This window comes from Physeter macrocephalus, chromosome 14 (genome assembly GCF_002837175.3).
Source record: "Physeter macrocephalus isolate SW-GA chromosome 14, ASM283717v5, whole genome shotgun sequence".
Lineage (NCBI taxonomy): Eukaryota > Metazoa > Chordata > Mammalia > Artiodactyla > Physeteridae > Physeter > Physeter macrocephalus.
Genome location: NC_041227.1, coordinates 58710607 through 58736506, shown reverse-complemented (window position 1 = coordinate 58736506; position 25900 = coordinate 58710607). Strand labels below are relative to the sequence as shown.

Below are 25900 nucleotides of genomic sequence, written 5' to 3'. Positions count from 1 at the left end.
GGAAGATCCCACATGCTGCGGAGCAACTGGGCCCGTGAGCCACAACTACTGAGCCTGCGCGTCTGGAGCCCGTGCTCCGCAACAAGAGAAGGCCGTGACAGTGAGAGGCCCGCGCACCACGATGAAGAGTGGCCCCCGCTTGCCACAACTAGAGAAAGCCCTCGCACAGAAACGAAGACCCAACACAGCCATAAATAAATAAATTTATTTAAAAATCTCAGCTCTCTTCTGAAAAAAAAAAAAAAAAAAAAAAAAGAATGAATGACATAGTTAATAATACAAAGACAGAGAGAAAAAATAAACATGGGGTGGGGGCATGATCTGAAGTCCTCCATAACCATGCTCAACTGTCAACTGAGCTTAAAGGGTTTCCACAGTCCATACTGTCTCCTGGTTTGGGGCCAGCTTTGGAAAATAGTTAACTCACACTATTGTCTTTAAACTTCTTTTTTGTTTGTTTTTTTTGTTTGTTTGTTTGTTTGTTTTTTGCGGTACGCGGGCCTCTCACTGTTGTGGCCTCTCCCGTTGCGGAGCACAGGCTCCGGAAGCACAGGCTCAGCGGCCATGGCTCACGGGCCCAGCCGCTCCGCGGCATGTGGGATCCTCCCGGACCGGGGCACGAACCTGTGTCCCTTGCATCGGCAGGCAGACTCTCAACCACAGTGCCACCAGGGAAGCCCTAAACTTTTCAAAGTTGGCCAGCTAGGGATAGACCCATTACACTACTCCAAGACATGCATATGGGAACATTCAGGGCAGTGTGGGTCATAACCACAAAGAAGAGGGACCAGCCTAAAAGGCCAGCAACGAGAGATGGGTTAAGTCAACTACAGCACATCCATGCTCTGGACAAGCACACATCATTAAAACAGACAAAGCAGATGTGAATACATGAACTGAGAGGTTACATATCAAGTCCAAAGGTCTAGAACACCATGTAAGTATGAGTCCATTTGAATATATTACAAATATTTTTAAAATATCTATATACATAATTTTTTCCCTAAAAAGACATACAAAACTGTCACTTTGGAGGAAAGGGACAGATGGAGGGGAGGACAATATACTTTTCATTTCATAACTTTCTGTACAGTTTCAATTTTTTTTCAGTGAATGACAAATATTTGTTGAGCGCCTATTATGCACCATTTTAGGCACCAGGATACAGCAGTGAACAGAAGAAATCCCTGCCCTCCTGGAGCTGACGCTCTAGTAGAGAGAGGCAGACAATTCATGAAATAATAAGTGACTTTCAGAGTATGTTTGGCATTGCCACTTGAAGTGTGGTCCACAGGTCACTGCCAATCCACAGTTTGTGACCAGATGACAGTAGATAAGGAGCTGATACCATAACGTAGCTCAGCTATGGCACCAAGCATGCATGTAGTTCAGCTGACATTTTTTTTTTCTTAGCAAGACTTTCTCGGGACTCCCCTGGTGGCGCAGTGGTTAAGAATCCACCTGCCAATGCGGGGAACATGGGTTCAAGCCCTGGTCCGGGAAGATCCCGCATGCCATGGAACAACTAAGCCTGTGCGCCACAACTACTGAGCCCGCACTCTAGAGCCTGCGAGCCACAACTACTGAAGCCCGCGCGCCTAGAGCCTGTGCTCCACAACAAGAGAAGCCACCGCAACGAGAAGCCCACGCACCACAACGAAGAGTAGCCCCCGCTCGCCGCAACTAGAGAAAGCCTGCGTGCAGCAACGAAGACCCAACGCAGCCAAAATAAAATTAATTAATTAATTATTTTTAAAAAAGACTTTCTCAATGAAGGAAGCAGACAGCAGAAGTTTACATTCTACCACAAACTTCTCATCTTATCGTGAACCTGTAACAAACAGTTCCTGAACTAGCTACTTTGAGTATCCCTGGGCTGGAAGCTGTAAATGCTGTCAGTAAAACAAAAGGTGGGAGTAGCACTATTAAAAAGGAGTGGTTGGAGAAGCCCTTGCTGACTTGCTGAAACAGTGACTTCTGAAAAATATCTGGCATGACAACACAATAAAATATCAAACAATGTGGGTCAGGATAAACTTGGCTTCACTCACCAAGAAAGGCGTGCAGACCCAGGTGAAGGTCCCCACGGCGGCCAGGTAGGCAGATTTCTTCAGCACCTTCAGCTCCTCCTGCCTGATGGCCAGTACCTTGTCTTTGAATGCCAGCTCCCAGGCGTAAAGCTTTAGCACTTTGATCCCATTGAGAATTTCATTCATCAGCTTAATCCGATTGTCTTTGCTCTTCATGTGGGCCACCTTCGAAGAGAGGAGCAGTCAATACCACACCTGGGGGCTGGCTGCTCACTTCTGACCCTGGCATCAGACCAACACTCAACAACCCCATCTATTAAAAATGGGCCATCCTAAGGGTGGGAAAGCTGGCCTGTAATCCCTATGAACCCTAACTCTTGACCCTGAGAGCACTCCAAAGGATTCTTTTTTCAAGGGAAAAAAACTGCTTCAAATCACATTAAATTTGATATCAGAGAAACCTCTTAAATTCAGAAAGGAGGAAGAGAGGCAAGAAAAATCTGTCAGGTATCCAGGGAGGAAGGGGCACATGCCCTACTCTGCTGATCTAAACCGAGAGATGATATTTTTTTTCTTCCATTTTCTTATTTTCTTTATTGCTTTTCAGGCAGTACATGATTGTTAAAATACTGAAGCGTTTCTGTACCGGCCAGCACTGGTTCTGACCATCTGGGTGCCCGTGCTGCACAGCTGTTAAATAGTTTTAATGCCACCTGGCATTTTCCTTACGCCAGGCACTTTTCTAAGCTTTTCAAGTGCATTTAGCCCTGCTCACGAGAACCCTATCATTAAGTGTTATGTCATTCCTGGGTCACAGAAGAGGACAGTTTAAGCAACATGAGGTCAAAGCCAGAGACTGAAGCCATTTCAGAGGTGGGCCATTCAGGGAAGAGGCTAAGAGGCGACACAGCCCCATGCCCCTCCCACGCCTCTCCTCCCTCCTCCCCAAACCTCATTCCAACAGCCCCACGTCCTGCAATTCTTCTCTCCTTCGGCATCACCAGCGCAGCCAAGCTCTCTCATTTGAAATCCCACAGGCACGTCATAAATAGCCATCGGTGGGGGAGCAGAGGAATGAACTCTGACCTGTCTCTGTTATGGACCATCAGGCACGAGCTCAAGACAATGAAGTCAGACCACATGGCATATGCTGCAGAAAGATCCCCCAGGCATGGCATCGGACGATAAAATCACTCTGCCAAACGGGCCCGTTTGTGTTAAAATATATATGGTGATAACACCGCAACACACACACACACATATACACACCAAGCCTAATGTAGTTAGTCCGATCTCTATATAAACACATAAAAAGTTCTAGAAGGATTTGCTTCAATGTGTTCACCGTGGTTAAGAGGACAGGGAAGAGGGGCTTCCCTGGTGGCGCAGTGTTTAAGAACCCGCCTGCCAATGCGGGGGATACGGGTTTGAGCCCTGGTCCGGGAAGATCCCACGTGCTGCGGAGCAACTGAGCCCGTGCGCCACAACTACTGAGCCTGTGCTCTAGAGCCCGCAAGCCACAACTACTGAGCCCACGTGCCGTAACTACTGAAGCCCGCGTGCCCAGAGCCCGTGCTCCACAACGAGAGAGGCCATCGCAATGAGAAGCCCACGCACCGCAAGGAAGAGCAGCCCCCTCTCGCCGCAACTAGAGAAAGCCTGAGTGCAGCAACGAATACCCAACACAGCCAAAAATAAATAAATAAATTAATTTAATTAAAAAAAAAAAAAAAAAAAGAGGACAGGGAAGGGGACATGCCCTTTTAATCTATATACTTTTGTATTATTTGAACTTTCTTTTATAATGAAAAGGCATTCACTCTGTTACTTGAGTATTTAAAAACTTTAAAAATACGAAGTATCTCTGAAAATAAAGAGTTTAACCCTGCGACCAGCATAAGGAAATGGGGAGAAAAGCAAGGGGTGATTTTTGCTCAGCTCTTGAAAATGCACACACACAGAAAGGAATACACCCATGGGAAATAAGGAATCTCTTGGAGGCTCACAGATGGGACTTCAGTCACTGGCCCATGAGGTCTAACTATTTCGGGAGCTCTCAACCTCAGCGACCCAAAGTAATAACCTGGGAAGCTTTAAAAACTCCCAACGCCCAGGCCTCACCCACATTAGATGAATCAGAATCCCTGGAATTGGGCCTAGGCATCAGCATTTGTTAAAGCTCCCCAGGGGATTCCCACAGGCAGACAAGGCTGAGACCCCCAAGGCCTGTGCAGAAGGAACTCAACTAACACCCGAGTGGAACAGCCTTAGGCAGGGGTGCAGCTTGGAGCCCTGTGCAGACACACCCCCTACCTGGTAGGTCTTGGTCTTCATGGCCATCACTGCATTGAGGGGAACCATGAGGATCATCACAGCCACTCCAGCCAGAACGGAGGGGCCCAGGTTCTGTGGAAGGAACAAGAACAAAGGCCTTAGCACGGGGCTTCCACGGGCTGAGCCACCCAGTGTAGCCACATTACTTTTCAGATTTATCCGGGAGCATCCCTTGGGGTCCCACAAACCCTGTAAGAACGTTCAAGGCCACAATCCTTTATCCGAAACCCTTGGGACCAGGTTGAGTTTTGCAAATGAGAACTTAAGGATTTCAGAAAGGTAACGGGATGTGGAGCAGAAAACAGTGAACATGGCCCACCTGACGGCTCATCTTGTTCAAAGGTCCTTGGCTGGCGCCTGGGTGCTTGGATTTTGGGAGGGTTCCCACCATTCTCAGAACTGATAAGAGTGACTCAGTGCGCCTAAACTGTTTGCATGAACAATATGGTTTCTGCTGATTAACCCCTTTTCCCTCTGGGAGTCTGGAAGTTTGGTCTGTGCCAGGCAGAGGCTGCCGGTGTGACCAGCCCCCAAGAAAAACCCCAGGCACAGGGTCTCTCCTGAGCTTCCCTGGCTGGTAACATTTCACATGTGCTGTCACAATTGTCACAACTCGTTGCTGGGGAATTAAGTGCATCCTGTGTGACTCCAGGGGGAGAGGACTCTTGGAAGCTTGTCCTTGGTTCCCTCCGAACTTTGCTAATCTTGCTGTAATAAATGATAGCTATGAGTCCTCCTAGCAAATCATGAACCTGGTGGGGTCTCGGGGACCCCTGACACAGGTAGATATGCCTGTATATTGCACCTCCACAGGGCCCTGGCGCAGTGCTCCAGAAGCAAATGCAATGATTATTTTCAGTAGCAAAATAGGAATATTCCCACGACAGGGATAATCAAAATTATAAATCACACATCAGTTCAAGTCAAGTCTTGCCACCGAATTAAGTTAAGAAAAACTTTCAATTTTCAGAGCTCTTTGCTTTGGGGACTTGTAGATAGAGCCTGTAGACTGTTCTATTATCGCATTTGCAGATAAGGAAACTGCATCTCAGAAAGGTTAAGTGGTCATGATTGAGACAAGATACAGATCAACATTTTTCAACTTCCAAGTTACACAAATAAAAAGAGACAGCCTACGAAGTGCGTCCAGTGCACACTTGCTTAGCTGAGACAGACGGATGGAACTACAGGGTAAGCGTGTTAGTCCCTTCCAAGGAGTCACCCTCAGGGTCTCCAGTCCTAGTTACCAAAAAAATGCTGCTACCGCTTGTTTCTGCGATGGGTCTCTGCCCAGTGAAGATTAATCCACCTCTAAGCATGAAGGTGATTTCTACCAACAATCTAAAGCATTGGGAATCAATTCCGAGAGCAAATCATAGTAACTAAAAGATACCAGGCACGTCGCTGTACCATGTACTGTTCAGGGAACACTACCTGCGCTAACTTATTCAATTATCCCAACATCACTATGATGAGGTTCCCTTATTATCACCAGTTTACAGATGAGAACACCAAGGCTTAGAGACGTTAAGTAATAAGGTCTGGAAGAGGCAGGATCTGAACCCAGGCAGCCTGATTTCAGAGCCACGCTGTCCCCCATTATCTTATGTCGTGTTCTTGGTTGTCAAATAGAGAAATCCTGGTTTTGGTCTAAAGCAGCGGTTCCCAACCAGGAAGGACTATTCCACAAGCGGTGGTGGGAGTGTGGGGGAGGGGAGGTGGTGTGTTATTGGGATCTAATGGAGAGAAGCCAGGGATGCGGCTAAACATCCTACAATGCACAGGACAGCCCTCAACAAGGAAGAATTATCCAGCCCCAGATATCGGTAACACATTCAGCAACTCTCATCTAAAATAAAGCAATTTTGTAGTGGATCACAAATCAACCCTGAAGGCAATTCTAAAAGAAGTATTCTATGGCAGCACTTTCTGGGGAAGTAGATGCCCCAAGACATCTGCTGGATGGAAGAAGTCCATCTAACTGAGAGGGAAAAAGAATCAGTGGAAGTTGCATTTGTCACAGCCTTGAAGTTTGGGTGGGATTCCATCAGCAGGGAGGAAAGAGGAAAGGAAATTCCTGGTGGAAGGAAAGACACGTGCAAAGGCCCAAGGGTAGAACAGAATAAGGCACATATTAGGCTATAAGCATCTTTGCTTGTCATCTTTATATTTTGGGAACTGCCCTTCCCCATGTGGAAGGGCTGTCAATCACACCTCCACCCCTTCCACAACGAGAGAGAGCATGTGACCCAGGGTGGCCCATCAGAGAACTCTGCCTATTTCACAGTGACTGGTTCAGGGATGTGAATAGGACTGTGCCGAGCCAATCAGAGTGCCCCCTGGGAACCGGCTGAGACAAAGAGGAATGCAAAAAGGAATCTCTTTTCTCTGGCACCTCTATCTGTGAAGATGATATAAGCCCAACACCATGGAAGCCATCTGAAGAAATCCCACTGAGAATGAAGTCAACTCAGAGAAACACAGGGCTAAGAAATGATGAAAGTATAAGACTGAATTCTTACAGCACTGCTTGAACTCCTGGATCCATCCCTACCTGAAGCCAGACCCTGGACTTTTCAGTTACATGCACCCATAAAATTCCCTTTATTTGCTTATATTACTCTAAGATGCATTTCTATCCCCTGCAACCAAGCGACTCTTAACCAACATAATTTGGGACTTGTGAATAAATGAGTTTGGTTAGCATTTGGGAGGATACAGAGGGAGAAATACAATGTGTATGTTATAGGGTTGTTAACTACAACACTGTCAAGAAGAGACAAATGCAAATGAACACCATGCCACCCTAGAGAACATAACCCAACAAGTGAAGAAAGGAATAAAATATCCAGGAACTGGCTGAGAGGCCAGAAAATAAAATGTAAATGACGGCAAGAAATGCCAGTGAGCTACAGAGGTTCTTATCACTGACACCCACTCACTCGCCCCCAATGCCCACACATGGAGGCCCCTCCCCACGCGCCACGGGAATGACATCAAACACACACCAGCCACAGGAGGTAGAGGGCAAGGATGACTTGCAGAGGGGCTGACCAGATCATGTTAATGTACGTGGCCAGGTCCATGAACCTCTGGGCGTCCACAGACATGAGGTTGACGATCTCCCCGACAGTGGACGATTTTCTGGCTGAATTGGTGATCACCAGGGCCTGGAGACAAAGGAGAGGGAAAGAGGGTGAGTGTGACAGGCGACAGCCCAGCGCCCTCCCTCCAGGCCCACGTGGAGGAAGGAGACAGCTCAACAGTCAAGAGGCCACCGCTCTTTTCTCCTCTCCTGGAGGCTTATCTGCCTTCCCAGCCCATGTGTCTCATCACAAAGCCCACTCTCTTATCGGCAGCACTCACTGCCTCCCCATCCTGAGCTCTTCAGTACGGAAGGGACCTCAGAGGTCGCCTAAACCAGGGCTTCACACACTTGAGCGTTTACGCACCCCCAGGGGGTTTGTTACGATGCAGTTCCTGATTTCGTAGGACTGGAATAAGGACTCTGCATTTCTAACAAGCCCCCAGGAGATGCTGACACTGCTGGTGCCCAGATCACCCTGCAGGACCAAGGTCTCAGCCAGGGTTTCTCATCCTTGGCATCACTGACATCTGAGGCTCATTCTTTGAGGGCCTGTCCTGTGCATTTTAGGATGTTCACCAGCATCCCTGGTCACCACCCACTAGATGCCCCCACCCCCAGCTATGACAATCAAAAATGTCTCCAGACATTGCCAAACATCCCCTGGAGGGACAAATTCATCCTGGCTCTCAATGGTTTCACGCTGTCACCTGGGGAGTTTTAGAAACACTGACGCCTGGGTCCCACCCTCAGAGATCATGACTTAATTGGTTGGGGTGTAGCCTGGTCCTTGGAAGTTTCTGAAGTTCTCCGGGTGAGTCTAACTTGCAGACAGGGCTGAGAGCCAACGATCAAGTCCGTCTTTCCCGACTACCTGCTGAATAGTCTCTTCTTAACCCACGTGGCCCAGAGGCTAAGAAATGAAGGGACCAAGGAGGTAATCCAGGTCCTTTAAGGCTGTCCGTGCCCAGATACCTGCTGCGTATCTATCACCCGAGGAACATACCATCTGCTCAGTTCAAATGGAGAGTTAGAACACGCTCACACACAGACTATTAGCAGCAGAGCAAGGATTCAAACCTGGATCTCCCCCAAGTCAAGTGCCATCTAAGAAATTTAATTACCCTCAGCTGACCCCAGGGCTCCCGGACATGCCACAGGCTCGCCCTTGGGCTCAGCTCTGCTAAGCTCTCAGGCCACGCCCGCGGCCACTCAGGCCACCATCATGCCACTGCTCCAGAGGCTGGGCCTGGGAGGCGACCCGGCCAAGCCCCCAGGGGTTCCGCGGCGGCAGCAGGAGCCGCGGGCCCACCTTCCGGTACACAGCCCCGATGACGGCGGTCTTGATCCGCATGCCGCTGACGAAGCAGATGTGGAAGTACTGGTGCAGCACGAGGGTCTGCAGGCAGGCGCTGATGAACAGCAGCGCCGTGTAGAAGTAGCCCTGCCAGTCTGGGGCCTTCCTGTCGTTCACGAAGCTGATGAGCAACCTGTGGGGCGGCAGGGACAGAGCCCCACGTGAAAGACCGCGAAATGCGTGCGCGTGGGGACAAGTCCTTTGGCTTCCGCGGGTGACCTTCTCCTGAGCCAGGCAAGGCAGGCACTCTCAACACCAGTTTTATGGATGGGAGAGCCCAACCCACGTGGCGATGCCCATGCCGGGTGGGGGTGGGGGGTCGGGGGCAGTAATCACGGCAGGGCGCGCAGCCCCGGGCTTCTCGCATTGATTGCTCTGCCTCATCACCCAAAAGTGACCAAGGAGAGAGCACAAGGGGCGGAGGGAGGGAAAGAGAACAAACATGTGGCACCCAAGAGACAGCCAGAAGCAGGGAGGGGGGGAGGTAAACAGAGAGATGACCTCCTTTCTGGGTTTAGGTTGCAGCTTTCACGCAATCGGACATTTCCCTGCTTTTGGTTTCCCAAGATAATCCTCTATCTTCCCCCTTTGCCTGGTAAGGTTTCTGCTACTTGCAACCAACGTGGCCTTAATTAAGATGGTTGTATTAAAGCAAAGCATCAGGCAAAGCAGGTAAGGAGGTAGAGGCCTGGCCCTGTGCCCTCGGGAGCATGACACGTGACCCTAAGGCAGGGTGAAGGGTGTCGCAAGTGGAAGGTCAAGGACGTGAAGAGCTGCCCGGCTGAGAGGGAGGAGGCCTTACTTTAAGATCTCTGGGCCGGTAAACATCATCAGGTCGTGCACAGCCTTGAACAAGAAGCTCATGAGGAAGTAGGGCCCAAAGGTCTTGTATAACACCTTGAACAGGGACGGTTTCCAATCCTTCTGAGGGGACTTGACAATCAAAGCCTCGGCCTCCTCGTTCACATCCACCTTGGAACTCCCTTTCGGCTTGGCGGGATCCTTGGAGGAGTACACGATCTTCACCGGCTGTCTGAAACACGAGGAGCAAGGAGCAGTTGAGGGGTCTGCCAGGCACTCAGCCCACCGGCCGGGAGAGGGCCGGAGAAGGCCCCCCACACAGGGAGGCCTAGCCAAAGGAAACCAGTCGCTGCAGAGAAGCAGCTTAGCATGGTGATTCTGACCACAGACTCAGGATCCTGGCCAGCTGTGTGACTTTAGGCAAGTGCCTTAACCTCTCTAGGCCTTAGTTTCCTCATCTGTACAATGGGGAAATAGTAGGACCTACCTCACCTATACATGACTTAATATAGGTAAAGGGCACAGAAAAGTGCCAACCCCAAAATGACCTACAGATCAGTGCAATCTCTATCAGAATCCCAGCTGGCTCTTTACAGAAATGGAGAAGCTAATCCTAAAATTCATATGGAAACTCAAGGGATCCAAAATAGCCAAAACAATCTTGAAAAAGAAAAGCGAAGTTGGAGGATTCACATTTCCCGTCTTCAAAACTTACTATGAAACAACCATAATCAAGACAGGCATGAGGTTGAGCACACACAGAGATCAATGCAACAGAATTAAAAACCCAGAAATAAACCTGACTGATTTTGACAAGGTTGTCAAGGCCGTTCAATGGGAAAAAGAATAGTTTTTTCAACAAATGGTGTTGGGAAACTAGATAGCTACAGGCAAAAGAGTGAGTTGGACCCTTACTTCACACCATATACAAAAATTAACTCGAAATGGATGAAAGACCTAACACAGAGCTAAAACTATAAAATTCTTAGAAGGCAACAGAGGGGGCAAAACTTTAGGACCTTGGATTTAGCAATGGATTCTTAAATACGACCCCACAAGCACAAGCAACAAAAGAAAAAATAAATTGAACTTGATCAAAATCAAAAACTCTTGTGCTTCAAAAGACACCACCAAGAAAGTGAAAAGTCAACCCACAAAATGGGAGGAAACATTTGCAAATCAAAATTCTGATAAGGGACTTGTAACTAGAGCAAATAAAGAACTCTTACAACTCAATAAGAAAACGACAACCCAACCATGAAAGGCGCAAAGAAGACATGCGAACGGCATAAGCACATGTAATGTTGCTTAACATCTTAAGTCATCAGGGAAATGCAAATCAACACCAGGATGAGATACTGCTTCACACCCGCTAGGATGGTTATCATCAAAAAGTCAGATAACGACAAGGTCTGCAAGGATGTTGAGAAATCGGAACCCTCATACATGCCCCTGTGAAGTCCCCTCCCACTTGTAATAGGATATTGCAGAAATGATGGAGAGAGAGTGTCATACCCAGGATTAGGTTGCAGAAAACACTGTGGCTTCTTTCTTGCCCTCTCATGGATCATTCGTTCTGGGCAAAGCCAACTGCCGGGTCAAGAGGACACTCCACCAAGCCTCCTGGAGAAGCCCCCATGGTGAGACCTTGCCAACAGCCAGCACAGTCTTACCAACCATGTGCAACGTGGAAGCAGCTCCACGGCCCCGGTCAAGGCTTCAGAGGACTGCAGCCATGACAGACCCTGAGCCAGAACTACCCACCTAGACCCATCCCAGACCCCCGACCCAGAGACCCTGTGTGACATAGTAAATGTTCATTCTTATTTAAAGCTGCTACGTTTGGGGGTGGCCTGTTATGCAGCAACACATACAGCTTCCCTCTCCCAAAATGCAGTCAAAGCAACCTCCTCAAAAGGCCAAACGTGGGCTCCATCCCTGAAACGTGCACCCAAGCTTCACCCCCATTGTCCACCTGACACAACCGTCCACTGCATGAGCTCACTGAACATCGTTTAATCACAGGGGATTCTTGCCTCTCCCATCTAAGCCACATCTGACCATTTGGACCAACTGAAACGCCCTCCTGGAGACCCCAGCCTCCCAACCTGCCTTGGCTCCCTCCTCTGTCCCTACTCCAAACCGTGGGCACTGGTCTGGGCTCTGTCAAGTCTGTATCCTTCCCCTCGATGCTCCTCACCCCAGGAAAGGGCCGGAAACATGGGAATCATCCCTGAACCCCTCTCCTCCACGCTCCCAGCTCCAGAGTCAGGCACGTGCTGTGTCCATCCCACTCCCGGGATGTGTGCAGTCATCCATCCACGCTTTCCATCGCCACAGCCTCTCACCCATGCAAGTGACCGTCGCCGGGGCCTCCTCCCCACTCCCCCCATTTCCTTCCACTCTCGTTCCCTAACAACCAAGTCCCTGCACGGCAGCCAGTGGCATCCTCCTAAAGCGTATCACCCCAACCTCAACTCCACTGCTGGCCTCCCACTGCATCCAGAATAAAATCTAAACTCTGGGTGAGGTTGTAGAATTTCCTATGGCTGCTGCAACAAATTAACACAAACTCAATGGCTTGAAACAACACACATTTAACATCTCATAGTTGTGGAGGTCAGAAATCTAAGGTGGCTCCGTGTATCTTTGGGACCTGTCAGCTGTGGAAGTCTCCCTTCCTAGCCATGGAAGAGCACATTTTTGTTTATTGGCAAAGCTGTCACTATTTAACTGGTATCAGATTCCGACTGGCACAAGTAACATTCTTCACTTCAAAAACCTGGAGGGTACTGGTTTATTGGGCAAACATCTAACTACTGTTCAAATGTTTCTAGGAAGCTGAACTAACTGCTCCAATGGATGATGGAAAATATAACAAAATATCAAGATATCCAAAGCAATATGGACGAAGTCTTATTGAGCATCCTGTAGTACACTGCCAACTGTCATTTTAAATCTCAAGTATGGTATTTGAACGGAGAATAAAGGAGTGCTTCCTTGCTATATAAATAAAATGCTTGATTTGTACAGATTTAAAAAAAAAAGAAAAAAGAAATCTAAGGTGGGCCTGCAGGCTCCATGGGAGAATCTGTTTCCTCCTTTTCCAGCTTCTAGAAGATGCTTACAGGGACTTCCCTGGTAGTGCAGTGGTTAAGAATCCGCCTGCCAATGCAGGGGACATGGGTTCAGTCCCTGGTCCGTGAAGATCTCACATGCCGCGGAGCAACTAAGCCCATGCACCACAACTACTGAGCCTGCGCACCACAACTACTGAGCCCGCACGCCACAACTACTGAGCCCATGCACTGCAACTACTGAGCCCGCATGCTGCAACTACTTAAGCCTGTGCACCTACAGCCCATGCTCCACAACAAGAGAAGCCACCGCAACGGGAAACCCGTGCACTGCAACGAAGAGTAGCCCCTGCTCACCAAAACTAGAGAAAGCCCGCGTGCAGCAACGAAGACCCAACACAGCCAAAAAAAAAAAAAAAAAAAAAAAGCAGCCCACACACCTGGGCACATGGCCCCTGCCTCCACCTTCCAAGCCAGCCGCTCAGCATCTTCTCTCTCTCACCTCCTGTCTCCTCCTTATAAGGACCCTCATGATTATGACATCAGGCCCACCCCAATAACCCAGAAGAGTCTCCCATCTCAAAATCCTGAACTGAATCACATCTGCAAAGTCCCTTTGCCATGTAACATATTCACAGGTTCTGGGGATCAGGATGTGGGCATCTTTTTTTGCGGGGGGCGGGGGGGGGTCATTCCACCAACCACAGAGGATTATTTCTATTTTTCGTGTTGTCAGTGTCACTGCGTAAGCTCTTTCCCTGCTCACTTTATTGACTTCCCCTGAAGCTGGGATTCTGGCAGGGATTTTTAGTATGATTTCATTCAGCATACACATGCCCTCTTGGAAAGGAGGATAAGAAGGCAGGACAGGGGGGCAGGGAGTGGCTGAGTCGTTCCCCCCTCCGCATTCATTTTCTGCACCACGTCCTAAGCTGGGCCCCGGCCCTGGGCCTGCCTGGGCTGCCACTGACCCAGGCTGTTTTCTGTGGCCAGGAGACAGGCAGCCAAAGGGCCAGGAAGAAGGTCTCAGGAGGGCAGAGAGGAGGAAGGCTCAGGCCTGGGGGGAAGGGGTCTAGAGAAGTGGAAGGGACCACCTACGGCCGAGTCAGGAGACAAAAAATACCCAGTGAACAAGAGCCCTCCAAGGGAAGCTGGCGCTCCTGGAGGGTGAGGAAGAAAGCAGGGCATCTGAATGGTCTGGCTGGGAAAGAAAGGAAAGTTGGAGAGGGAAGGTCTGAGTCAGAAGAAAACTGCTCAGGACAGGGGAACAGGAAGGGGTGGGTAAGCTGGAGGCTGGGAAGAAAAAGGAACTTGCTCACCCAGGGGATTTCGAAATGGGCAAAGGTGCCCATTGCTCTGTCCTCCACGAATGCCCTGCTCTGGGCCGGGCCCTGGGGAGAGCCCCACCATCGAGCAGCCCCATGAGAGAAACGGATCAGCCGTGTGAGGGGGACTATCATGGGGGCTTCCTGGAGGAGGGGACATCAAAGCTGAGACCTGCATGATGAGGGATCGAGTCCACTTGGGGAGGGAAAGGGTGCTCTAGGCAGGGGGAACAGGATGAGTAAGGCCTGGAACTAAGGGATTTTGAAAAGAGGTGAGGCAGCCCTTCTAAGAACCTCAAGTAACCAGAGCAGAGCTGAGAGAGCAGACTGGGAGGTGCGTGAACCAACCAAAGGGCCATGAGGAGCTACTGCAGGCTCTGTTTGTCATTTGTTAAACAAATAAGATCTCTAATGTTGAGGCAAAGGCAAAAATCTCAAACTTATAAAGATCATGGCTCAATTAAAACTAGATTTTCTGGATGTACTCTGAGCACTGTCTTTGATCCATAATACCCAGTAAAACACAGAAGGGCAGATTTGACCTACAATTGCAGAGAATGGATTTTACACCCTTAACTCACATTTTCATTCTCCTTAGAGCTCACAATATACGGGATAACAGTTCTGGAAACCACAGATGAGCATGGCAGCCACCTCCCCACTCCTACCCCTCCAGCCCCGCATGGAAAGTATAGCCCTGGCAGGATTTTGCCTGTGTTGAGCACAAATACAAATGACTCGAGATCATTCTTTCCCTTTTTGTTGTTGTTGTCGTAGACTGCTTTTTGCTTCTCAAAAACAGGCTGTCAAGGGGGTTTCTCACCCTCTGATGTCACGATGACTGGGCCAGAAACCAGACCCTCTTTGAGTACAGGGCCATCCCAAAGGAACAAGATCCTGCCAGGCATCCACGTAGGTGAAGAGCCTGCCTAAAATCACCTACATCTATGGGGGTTTTTGTTTGTTTATTTGTTTGTTTTTGCCACCACCGAAGACTTGTGGGATCTTAGTTCCCCGACCAGGGATCGAACCCGCGCCCCCGCAGTGGAAGCGCAGAGTCTTAACAACTGAACAGACAGGGAAGTCCCCAAATCACCTAAATCTACACTCTAACTCCAGCTTTGGCATAAATCCATACACAGAGTGGGTTGTTGTTTTTTTTTTTTGCAAGTTTAAATATACCTCGATTTTTTTTCAGAAATGCAGTCAGTGTGCAAATTAAGTTCTGTTCAGAAATTTGCCAAGCATGAATCACCACTTTGCAAAACCTTGCCCATGAGGGTGATGATGGTTCTGATCTCCAGAACCGCAAGACTGGGTCGGCCGGGATTTGCTGCTGCCACAGAGAAGGCTCCACTTATGAGCACTCAGCGATTCTTCATTCTCTGTTCTAGCATGTGCCTGAGCGTTTACACACAGACATACATGGATGACGTTTTATTACAAACCCCTTGCCTTTTAGTTTTCTGTTAAAGTTGAGCAAGAACACTTTGTTGATTTTTAAAGTAAGATACATGAGTGGGTTATTTTTATATATTTCCTTAAAGTACATTTAAGGAGGTGTTACAATATCTTTACTACTCAAGGGGGTAATGGGTCTGAAAGGCTGGGAACCATAGCTTAACACCTGTATTTTGGAGCTTTCTGTTTGTTATTGCTGTTTACACTCCTTTATGAAATAGAGACAATTAAGTAAAATGGTCACCCTTTCTTTAAACACTACTGCTTTTTTATATATTGCTTTATTGGAGTATAACTGATATAAAATCAAGTTCACAAATTTGAAGTGTACAATTTGATGAGTTCTGACATATTTACACACCTGTCAGACCATCAGGGAAACCAAGATAAAGAACATGCCCATCACCCCTAAAGAGCTCTCCTCTCTGTAATTTCTCCTCCCATCTCACTACCTCCCCCTACCTCAGGCAACCACTGATCTGATTTGTCACTACAGACTTGCTTTCATTTTCTGGAATTGTATATAAATGGAATCACTTAGTACGTACTGTTGCCTGGCTTCGTTCGCTCCGCGTAATTATTTAAAGATTTTCATGTGGCTGAGTGTACCAACAGTTCATTCTGCTGTTTTGCTCAGAAGTGTTCCCTTGCATGGTTACACCGTGATTTGTACATCTATTCACTTGTTAGTGGCTGTCTGGGTTACTTCCAGCTTGGGCCATCACACATAAAGCTGCTATGAACATCCCTGTACAAGTTTATGAACATATGTCTTCAGTTCTCTTGGGTGTACACCTAGGAGTAGAATGGTTGGGTGGTATCATAACTATTTAACTTTTTAAAAAAACTGCCCAAGTCTTTTCCAGAGCCGCCAAACCATTTTATAGTCATTCCAGCAGGAACCACAGTCCAAAATGGCCTTAACCTATGGGAGGCCATAAGTCGAGAAATTTCCACTCCATTTTGTTAAACTCAAAATCATCTAATGAAAACCAATGAGGCACTGGGTTTTAAAAAAACCCAAAGGTCAGGGGAGCAGGGGAAGCAGCTCAGACCTGACTCCTGAGAGGAGTCACTCAGGGGTGAGGAGAAGAACTGGAGGCGGTGGGGGGGGGAGGTTGAGACCCGAGGCCAAGAAGCCAGCAGCCCTCCTGCCCAGGCCGAGGTCACCTGCTCCCCGGGAGCCCTGGGGCACCCAGCAGCCCAGAGCACAGGACTCTCACCTCCCCACCCATGCCCACAGGGGTCACAGGGCCGGATGTGGCTCACGCCTCTGGGAACAGAGCCACTGACCCATCTGCCCCTTCTCTCGCCCCACAAACCACCTTCCCCAGCACAGCCTAACTGGTTGATATAAAACAGAACTCCAGGCATGCCGCTGCCCTGTGTAAAACCCACCGGTCTTCTCACCGCATTTGGGATCAACCCCTAAGCCAGTACCATAGCCTATGAGATCCCTGCAAACACTTCTCCTACTTTATCTCCTCCTGTTCTCCCCACCTCTCACACCACTCAAGCCATACGGGGCCCCTTGCTGCTCCATAAGCATGCCACACTCACCTCTACCTCAGGACCTTTGCACTAGCTGTTCCCGTGAAACGGAAAGCTCTTTCCCCACATGTGCACGCGGCTCACTCCCTCCTTTGACACGAATCTCTGCTCAGAGAGGCCATCCCTGACCACCAAACCTGCATCAGCTCCCGCAGTCACTCTCACCCTCATTTCCCCATTTAATCTCGTCATCACACTAAGGCTCTTCAAAGTTTCTCAACAGTGTGTGTTTGACTCCCAACTCCCTGTGTCCCACACGGAATGTAAGTGGCACCAAACAAGGAGCCTATCTATCTTGTTCCACTCTCTGAACCCCCAGGGCCTAAACTGCACTCAGCATATCAGCAGTAATCAACTGCATCTGCTGAACAAATCAACGGAGGGCCAGGCCCATGATGGAGCTTTATGCTGTACAGCCAGCCCTCTTCCCACGAAGCCTCATTGCCAGCCCCTCCTACAACATCTGTAGCCACCGGCTCACTGGGTGAGCCCCAGAGGACAGCACGGTGGGCATCCCCTGCCACCCAACGTGGGAAGGAGGCGGAGCCAAGCAGTCAGCGAGGCTCGGGTAACTCAAGCTGAGGACGCAGCCTTCTCATCAGGAAGGAGGCTGCAGGCCAGGCCGAAGGGAACCAGAGACCCCACTTCTGCTTGAGAACCTCCAACTGGGTCACAGACATGGGACCCGGCCAGAGCTGTGTGTGCACAGAGCACCGGCCACCTCCTCACAACGCCCAACCACAGAGGCTCAAGCTCAATCCACCTTCCAAGGGACAACTTCTCCTCTGTCCATGGCCACCCTGAACGGGCCACGGCACAGAGTCACAAGTCCTCCGCTGATGTTCTGGTGGCCAGCACGGATGTCCCACATTCCCATCCACAGCCTCGACCTGAGTGAAGACCTGGAACTTGGGCACTCCTGCAACGGGTGAGGAATCAGACCTAGAGCCTGGGCCTCTCTCCTGGGAGGCCAGCTGCTCTGCGGGGCCACACACCAGGCTGGGCTCTCGTCAGCCAGCTCTCCAAGGTGGACAACAGGTCCAACCCTGTGACGACAGCAGAAGTAATGACACCGTCCCCTGCCACCAAATCCCTCGTGATTTCTCTTCCGGCTCCTCTGGACGCAGGATGCGTCTTATGTCAATGTCATGTCCTAGTTTAATCGGCAGCCATTTCTCTTTCTCACTGGTGCGTAAAATAATGATGCATCGCACTACTGATGACATCCTAGATTTGATGAAATAAGGTATGTGCTGGGGAGGCCCTGGCCTGATTCCCCAAATAACCCGATGACAGAGCTCGGGGTTGGCATGCAGCTCTCGTCGGCGAGAGGCTGAAATCCTGGACACCGAGAGTGAACCCTGATGTAAACCACAGACTCGGGGTGACAATGCTGCATCAATGTGGGCTCATGGGTTGTCACCAATGTGCCCCTCTGGTGGGGGATGCTGACAGCGGGGGAGGGGCGCACCTGTCTCTACACCTTCTGCTCAGAACCGCTGTGAACCTACAACTGCTCCAAAAAATAAAGGCTGTTGGAAAAAAAAAAATCCAGTACAGCCCAAATCACCGTCGAATGGGGCTCCTTAGGCTGAACACCTCAAGAAGTAGTTGACGTGGCGTGTTGAACCAAAACATTTAAAACAGCAAGAACATTCAGGATGCCAGATGCTCGGAGAGAAGCAGGGAAAATGAGACTGACTCGGGGAGGGCAGGGTCACACAGCCAGGTACACGCTCGCCAAGGGTCACGGCAAACAAAATGGTTCTCCCACTTGACATCTTTCTCTCTTCTTTCCTAACCAAATTGCCTTAGCTACACGTCAGATTCTACCTCATTCTGCAGATGAGCAAACCGTGGCTCAGAAGAGGGAAGCAGCCCTCCCAGGGCCATGAAGCTAGTAAGAGGTGGAAGGATGAAGCTACACGGTCACCCCAGTGAGTGCCCAGCTTCCCCGGGGCAGGATGCCTGGCACTTACTTTCTGGATTTTGCACATTCCTTCTTCCAGTTCTTTACCAAAACGGGCACAACTTGTTCTGACATGTCCTCCTTATTCAGGGACCAGAGGTCAGTGCTCTCCAGGGGCTGGCGGTAGCCCTGGACCATCATCCTGTGGCCAAAACACAAGGCGGGAGGCGATGAGAGTCGGAAGGAGGAGGACGACGACCCTCCCTGCCACCACGGCCATGCGACCGAAGGCGGCCGCAACTCAGGAATATCTCAGTAAGGAATAATGGACATGTGGGCACATTAAATCATTATTGCTAATTTTACTGTTAGGTCACCCAGGAAAAACAGCCTCATTTTTAGAGATACATACAGAATATTTAGGAGGAATAGCAGGATGGCTCTAACTTACTTAAAAAAAAATTTTTTAAGGCGAATATGACAAAGCATTAACCATCGTTAAATCAGGTGATGAGTTTATTGACGTTTATTAGACTAGTCTTTCTGGTTTGAATACTTTCATGATAAAAAGCAAACCTAATATTTTAACTGGTTATTTTGAAACATTTCAAACTCAGAGAAAAATCACAGGAATCTTACAAAGAATTCCTGTCTACCCTTCACCTAGTTCACGACTGTTAACATTTTAAGTGTGCTGTATCTGCCTCTGTCTCTAGATACATACATATGCAAACACATACAGGCAGAGCTCAGAGATACTGTGGGTTCGGTTCCAGACCACCGTGATAAAGTGAATATTGCAATAAAGCGAGTCACAGGAATTTTTTGGTTTCCCATATTAAAGTTATGTTTACACTATCCTATAATCTATTAAATGTGCAATAGCATTATGTGTAAAAAAAAAAAACAACATACAGAGCTTAACTTAAAAATACTTTATTGCTAAAAAATGCTAAGCATCATCTGCGCCTTCAGCGAATCCTAGTAATAACATCAAAGATCATGGATCACAGATCACCATAATAATGAAAAAGTTTGAAGGATTGTGAGAATTACCAAAATGAGACACAGAGACACAAAGTGAGCGAATGCTGTTCCAAAAATGGCGCCAACAGACTCTCTTGACGCAGGGTTGCCACCAACCTTCAATTTGTAAAAGACACAGTGTCTGCGAAGCGTAATAAAATGAGTATTTCTTTTTTCTGAACCATTTCATAGTAGGTTGCAGACTCTACACATCTTTACCCCTAAATATTAGTGTTCATCCCCCTAAGAGAAAGGACGTGCTCTGATATAACCAGAGTACAATGACCAAAATCAGAAACGTGAGCCTGGCTGGCATGACCTACAGTCCATATTCACATTACACCAACTGTCCTGGCGCTGTTCTTTAACAGCAACTGAAAAATAGTTAAGACAAATATTAAATTTAAAAAATAAACAAACACAATGTTTGTAAAAAGTTTATAAAGACAAGGAAAAATGCTTGGGGGTTGGGGGAGGGATTTTAATAATCCCCAGTAGGATGCTGACAATATAAAGAAAAAAATGGGCAAATAAAAGGAGGGCGAGAAGGGGGTGTATTGAGCTGTGGACGGCGGCTGCCTCTGGTGCTCTGTTGCTATTGGTCCATGCTCTTACCCACTTTTCCTACAGTGCACGGGCATTATTTTTCTCATGGGGGGAAACAATGCCAACAACAGTAATTACACACAATGCAAAAAAACAGCCAGATCCGAAGCTGAGCCAAGAGCGTGCAGCTTCTTGCCCAGGCCAAGCTGTCCACAGAGGTGCAAGCTGTTTAGGTTTATGCATTTATCACATGAACGTGGGGTCAGGGTGAGTGTCTCTGAGATCCCGGCCCAGGGAAGGCACACTCAGGACACAGTCCCAGCAGAAAGGGCAAGGGAGGAAGAGCAGGGGCCCTAGTGGCACACTCATGGCCCAGCAGCCGCCCGAGGTTTGGGGACCAGGACTTACCCTGTGATCCACCAGAAGGTGATCCTGGAAAGGAAGGAGGCGCTGGATTCTGGGCAAGGATTCTAGGGGAGAGAAAGCACAGGGTAGGGAGCAAAGGGGAAATGAATGGTTAAACTTCTCATCTATGCCAGCTCTAGGCAGGGAGCAGCCAGCTGACTGCTCTTCCTCCCAGTGGACCAGCGGCCACTCTCATGCCACTGATTTTCACCCTGAAAGTGCTTCCCTCCTCAGCACCAGTGGCCTGGAAAGAAACACCTGGCAGCTCCTCCACTTTTACCCGGTAACTGTTTCCTGAGTGTCTGCTTTGTGTAAAAATGGTATAATGCGTCCCATACCTGCCTTATCTTATATTCCCACAGCAACCCAACAAACACGGCCCTACTGTTGTCCCTGCTTTAGTTCATTCATTTGTTCACTCAACAAATATTTACTGAGCATCTACAATGTGCCAGGCACTCAACAAGGTACTAGCATTATCTCATATCCTCACAGAACCGTAAGTGTGGTATTACTAGTATTCCTATTTCTTTCATTCATTCACTCACTCATTCAACAAATATTTTCTGAGCACCTACTATGTGCCTACCACCTGTACACAAATCTGAACAAAGACATAACCCTAAACCAGGGCAATAACACCACCTGCTAACACTCTCTGCTAGCTAGCTGTTTTAAATGTTTTACACAAATTAATTCATTTAATCTTCATAACCACACTATGAAGTAGGTAAAAGCATCATCCTCATTTTATAGTTAAAGAAACTGAGGGGCAGAGAAATGAAAAGACTTGCCCGGGGTGCCAACAGCTAGAAGCAGCAGAGACAGAATGTGAGCCCCAAACGGTCAGGGTCCGGAGAGAGACATTAATCAAACGATCACGTGAACAAATACAAAACCACAACTGTGACAAAGATCATACCCCGAAGGCAAATCAATATTACCAGTGAGATCACTGGTATCTCACTGGGCTGTTCTAGTTGACAGAGGTCAGGGAAGGCGCCCCTGAGGAAGATGGTCAAGCTGGGGTCTGAAGAGTGAGGAGAGGATAACTAAGTGAAGGGGAAAGGCAAGGCAGTCCCAGAAGAGCGACTAGTGTGTGCAAAGGCCCTGTGGTAGAGGGGAGCATAGACAGCTCCAGGAACCAAGAGGGGACCTGAGTAGTCTTCACTGGAGGCTGTGCTCAGTCTACGCTGGAGGCCACATAAGGGACTTTGGTCTCCATCCCAAGAGCAACAGGAAATCATCAACAGATTCTAAGCAAACTTTCAAAGAACCTCTTTTCCAGAGCCACAAAGATGAGCTCCAGTTCAATGCCACACAGGCAAGGAATGGGTAATCAGCACAGAGCCTTTGAGACTGCACACAGGGCCAATATGTTCGGGTCTAAATCCTGAAACACAAGTGTTAGTGTAGGTGGGGTCACCAGGCAGTGATGAGATCATTAGCCAAGGAGCTGCTCTGAGTTCCAGCATTTTGCAGAGATAAGATGCTGGGGAGCCCCAAGAGGGAACAAACACACTCTACCCAAGTGGCTGTCAACCCTGGCTGGGGGCACTCGAAAAAAAAATACATATCTGCCCCACCCCCCAGAGATTCTGATTTAGCTGGTTTGGGTTGGGTCCAGGCACTTGAGTTTTTGTTTTTGTTTTTGCTTTTGTTTTCAACTCCCAGAGTCTCCTTGACCAAGTGGCTGGGCAGGAAATGTACAAGATAAGCCCAGAACATCTTGTCACACCTGACGGGAGGAAGGTTGGTAAAAGGCCTCAGAAGCAACCAGAAGTGGCTCCCACAAGCCCAGAAAGGGACCATTTGAGCTGCAATACAGATAGTAAGTCAAAAGGACTGAGACACATCACAAACTTTTAAATACACAAGTTCATCTTGATACTGGAAAAGTAGAAAAACCTCTTGGTGTTGCTGATGAAAAGATGCTAGTGAACCAAGTCGTTGTTCTGAAAACAGAAAAAAGAAAGAAACAAGCATTTGTCTATGACACCACAGGGTGACTAAAGAGATGAGGAAGTGTCTTTGCATAAAATGGTCCCGCTAACAAATGAAGGAATGATATCATGTAAGAGGTTGCACCACTTTGCAACCATGGTGGATTTCTGGAATACTCGATGATATTAAAGAATTAGTATGTTTTTAGGCCATATAATGGTATTATTGTTGCACTGCTTAAAATCCTTATCTCTGAGATATTACTGCGGAAAGCTGGAGAAGGGTATACAGGAACTCTACCATTTCTGTAACTTTCTGTGAGTCAAGTTATTTCAAAATAAAATGTTATTACAATTGTTTAATTCCTTATCTTTCAGAGATACATATTGAAATGTTTACATGCGATGCAGGGTAAATAGTCCATGGCGATCATTATACCATGCTGTCCACATTTGTACACATTTGAAAGTTTCCATCATGAAAATCTTCCCCATGGAGTCAAACAAGAAGTCTGGGCTGAGAACCACCAGGTCTCACTCTGGGGGCCACGAGGCATGGGGAGGTTCCAGTCCTACCAGCCCGGGAATCATCTGGGGAGCTTTGTAAACACAGCTGCCAAGAGTCCCAGCCCAGACCAACTAGATCACTCTCTCTGGGGCTGGGGCCCTGGCATCAGTATGACTTTAATCAGATGCAGCTGGCCCACAGACCTACATTCTAAACCAACCTAAAGCCAGATGGCCCTGGGTTCAAATCCCAGCTCTGCCATTTTCTAGCTGAATGACCTTGGGCAAGTCCTTTCACCTCAAAGTCTCAGTTTTCACATCTGGGAACTGGGAGTGGTCAGTCTCACTGCTCAGCCTACCTCATGGGACTGCAAAGGAGGGACAAGTGGAATGAGGTCCATGGGACCTCATTTTTCCAACCTAAGGCCGCAGCATTATTCCTGGAGCAGGTGGTGGTATTTGCTTTGTAGGCTGGTTTTTCTTCTGGAAGTGGGTGGGTTGTCAGGGAATTGCAAAGTACACTTCAACTACAGCCCAGTTCCTACCCACTGTGAAAAGCTAAGGTGCTGGCAGAGAAGGGGATGGGGCGGGACACAGCTGGCAATGACTCATTTATTTCTTAAGCAAATAATGAGGGAGGATCTGCTTATATGCCAGGAGGTGGCTAAATACATCCAAGACTGAGCTACGCAGGAGAGACAGTGAGGTCCCGGCCCCGTACTGCCTCTCGCCTCGGAAGAGAGGGACAGTAAGCAAACCAAGATGCAAATAAATATACAGCTATACATGGTGAGAGCTGTGACAACAACAACAAAACAGGGTCCCGGCAGGGGTGGGAGCCAGGCGTGGGGGGCGTCCATGGGTGAAGCAACATGAAGCAAGGTGGTTAGAGGGAGGTTTGAATCCCAGCCCTGCCATTTACTAACCGAGGGGCCTGGGCCAAGCTACTTGGTGATGATGAGATTAAATGAGATAAAACCTGAGAAGTACTTACACGACAGCTCCTGGCGCAGAGCAAAAGCTCAAGCAATGACATTAGCAGTATTAACATGAATACTAATGGTAAACACAGCAACAAGTCCGCCATTTCCTGCAGACCGTGACACACCAAGAACTGTCCCAGACGCCACACATCAGGGCTGGCAAAGTCAGGCCCACAGTCCGGCCACTTGCAAAATAGTTTTATTTGGGGCTTCCCTGGTGGCGCAGTGGTTGGGAGTCCACCTGCCAATGCAGGGGACATGGGTTCGTGCCCCGGTCCGGGAAGATCCCACATGCCACGGAGCGGCTGGGCCCGTGAGCCATGGCCGCTGAGCCTGCGCGTCCGGAGCCTGTGCTCCGCAACGGGAGAGGCCACAACAGCGAGAGGCCCGCGTACCGCAAAAAAAGAAAAAAAAAAAAGAGTTTTATTTGGACACGGCGATGCCCATTCATTTCCGTACTGTCCACATCTGCTTTTGAGCTACAGTGGCAGAGCTGAGTACTTGCGACAGAGACCATGTGGTCTACAAAGACTAAAATATCTACTATCTGCATCTTTACAGAAAAAGTTGGCTGACCCCTGCTTACATCAGACCTCGCGACACCAAAGATGGTGATTCTTAAGGGAAGGAACTAGAGCTCAAACGCGGGCCTTCCGCCTCCAAATCCAGCCTTCTTACAGTCTTGGCATCAACACAGAGTCAGCCCTGCACAAAGACGCCCAGCCGAGGGGGCGAGTGGGGGCTGAGTGCAGCTGGTCCTGGGCCTGGGGGCGGCAGGACTGCATCGGCTGAAAGGACGCAGGGCCTTTCTCAAACTCATCCACCCAGAGCAGGCCAGATGCCTTTTTCTAACCTGCACAGAGGCCCGGTGCAAACTGTCAGGGTGTCAGGCTTATAAACACACAGGGCCCTCACAAATCCTGGCACTGTTTCAAAATCAGGCAAGCCCAGCTGTGGGTCAAGAACAAAGCAGCCTAGACTTATCATGATCATTTTGTAAATGTATAGAAATGGCGAATCACTATGGTGTGTACCTGGAACTCACAGCATTGTAGGACAATTATACTTCAATTTAAAAAAAAAAAAAAAAGGGAGGGCTTCCCTGGTGGCGCAGTGGTTGAGAGTCCACCTGCCAATGCAGAGGACACGGGTTCGTGCCCCGGTCTGGGAAGATGCCACATGCCGCGGAGCAGCTGGGCCCGTGAGCCATGGTCGCTGAGCCTGTGCTCCGCAACACAGAATTCGAACAGGTCTGCAGTGAACAATATTTACAATTGTTATAATGATGCAAACACTAATTACTGATGTAATTTGAAGTATGATAAAATTGGGGGGAGAGGGGCTTCCCTGGTGGCGCAGTGGTTGGGAGTCCGCCTGCCGATGCCGGGGACACGGGTTCGTGCCCCGGTCCGGGAAGATCCCACGTGCCGCGGAGCGGCTGGGCCCGTGAGCCATGGCCGCTGAGCCTGCGCGTCCGGAGCGTGTGCTCCGCAACGGGAGAGGCCAGAACAGTGAGAGGCCTGCGTACCGCAAAAAAAAAAAAACAAAAAAACAAAACAA

The 25900-nt window shown here is 48.8% G+C and overlaps 1 protein-coding gene and 1 non-coding gene across 10 annotated transcripts in view; one reads left to right on the top strand and one right to left on the bottom strand.

Annotated features, from left to right (window-relative positions):
• Window positions 1–25900, bottom strand: part of ABCC1 (ATP binding cassette subfamily C member 1 (ABCC1 blood group)) — a 162165-nt gene that overhangs the window by 77600 nt on the left and 58665 nt on the right. For all 9 annotated transcript variants that reach the window (XR_003682852.2, XR_003682853.2, XR_003682854.2 and 6 more), the window contains exons 6-12: window positions 20911–20972; window positions 19001–19132; window positions 9609–9839; window positions 8762–8939; window positions 7373–7534; window positions 4344–4436; window positions 2052–2255 (exon numbers count right to left, since the gene is read on the bottom strand). Coding sequence is in view for 5 of the 9 variants with exons in the window: in XM_028498745.2 (XP_028354546.1) it covers window positions 2052–2255; window positions 4344–4436; window positions 7373–7534; window positions 8762–8939; window positions 9609–9839; window positions 19001–19132; window positions 20911–20972 (1062 nt within the window). In the remaining 4 variants the exon portion in view is untranslated. The remainder of the gene's footprint in view (window positions 1–2051; window positions 2256–4343; window positions 4437–7372; window positions 7535–8761; window positions 8940–9608; window positions 9840–19000; window positions 19133–20910; window positions 20973–25900) is intronic.
• On the top strand, window positions 12245–12375 carry LOC112064877 (small nucleolar RNA SNORA24). Its single transcript, XR_002891729.1, has one exon. It is a non-coding gene; the product is annotated as a small nucleolar RNA SNORA24 (small nucleolar RNA).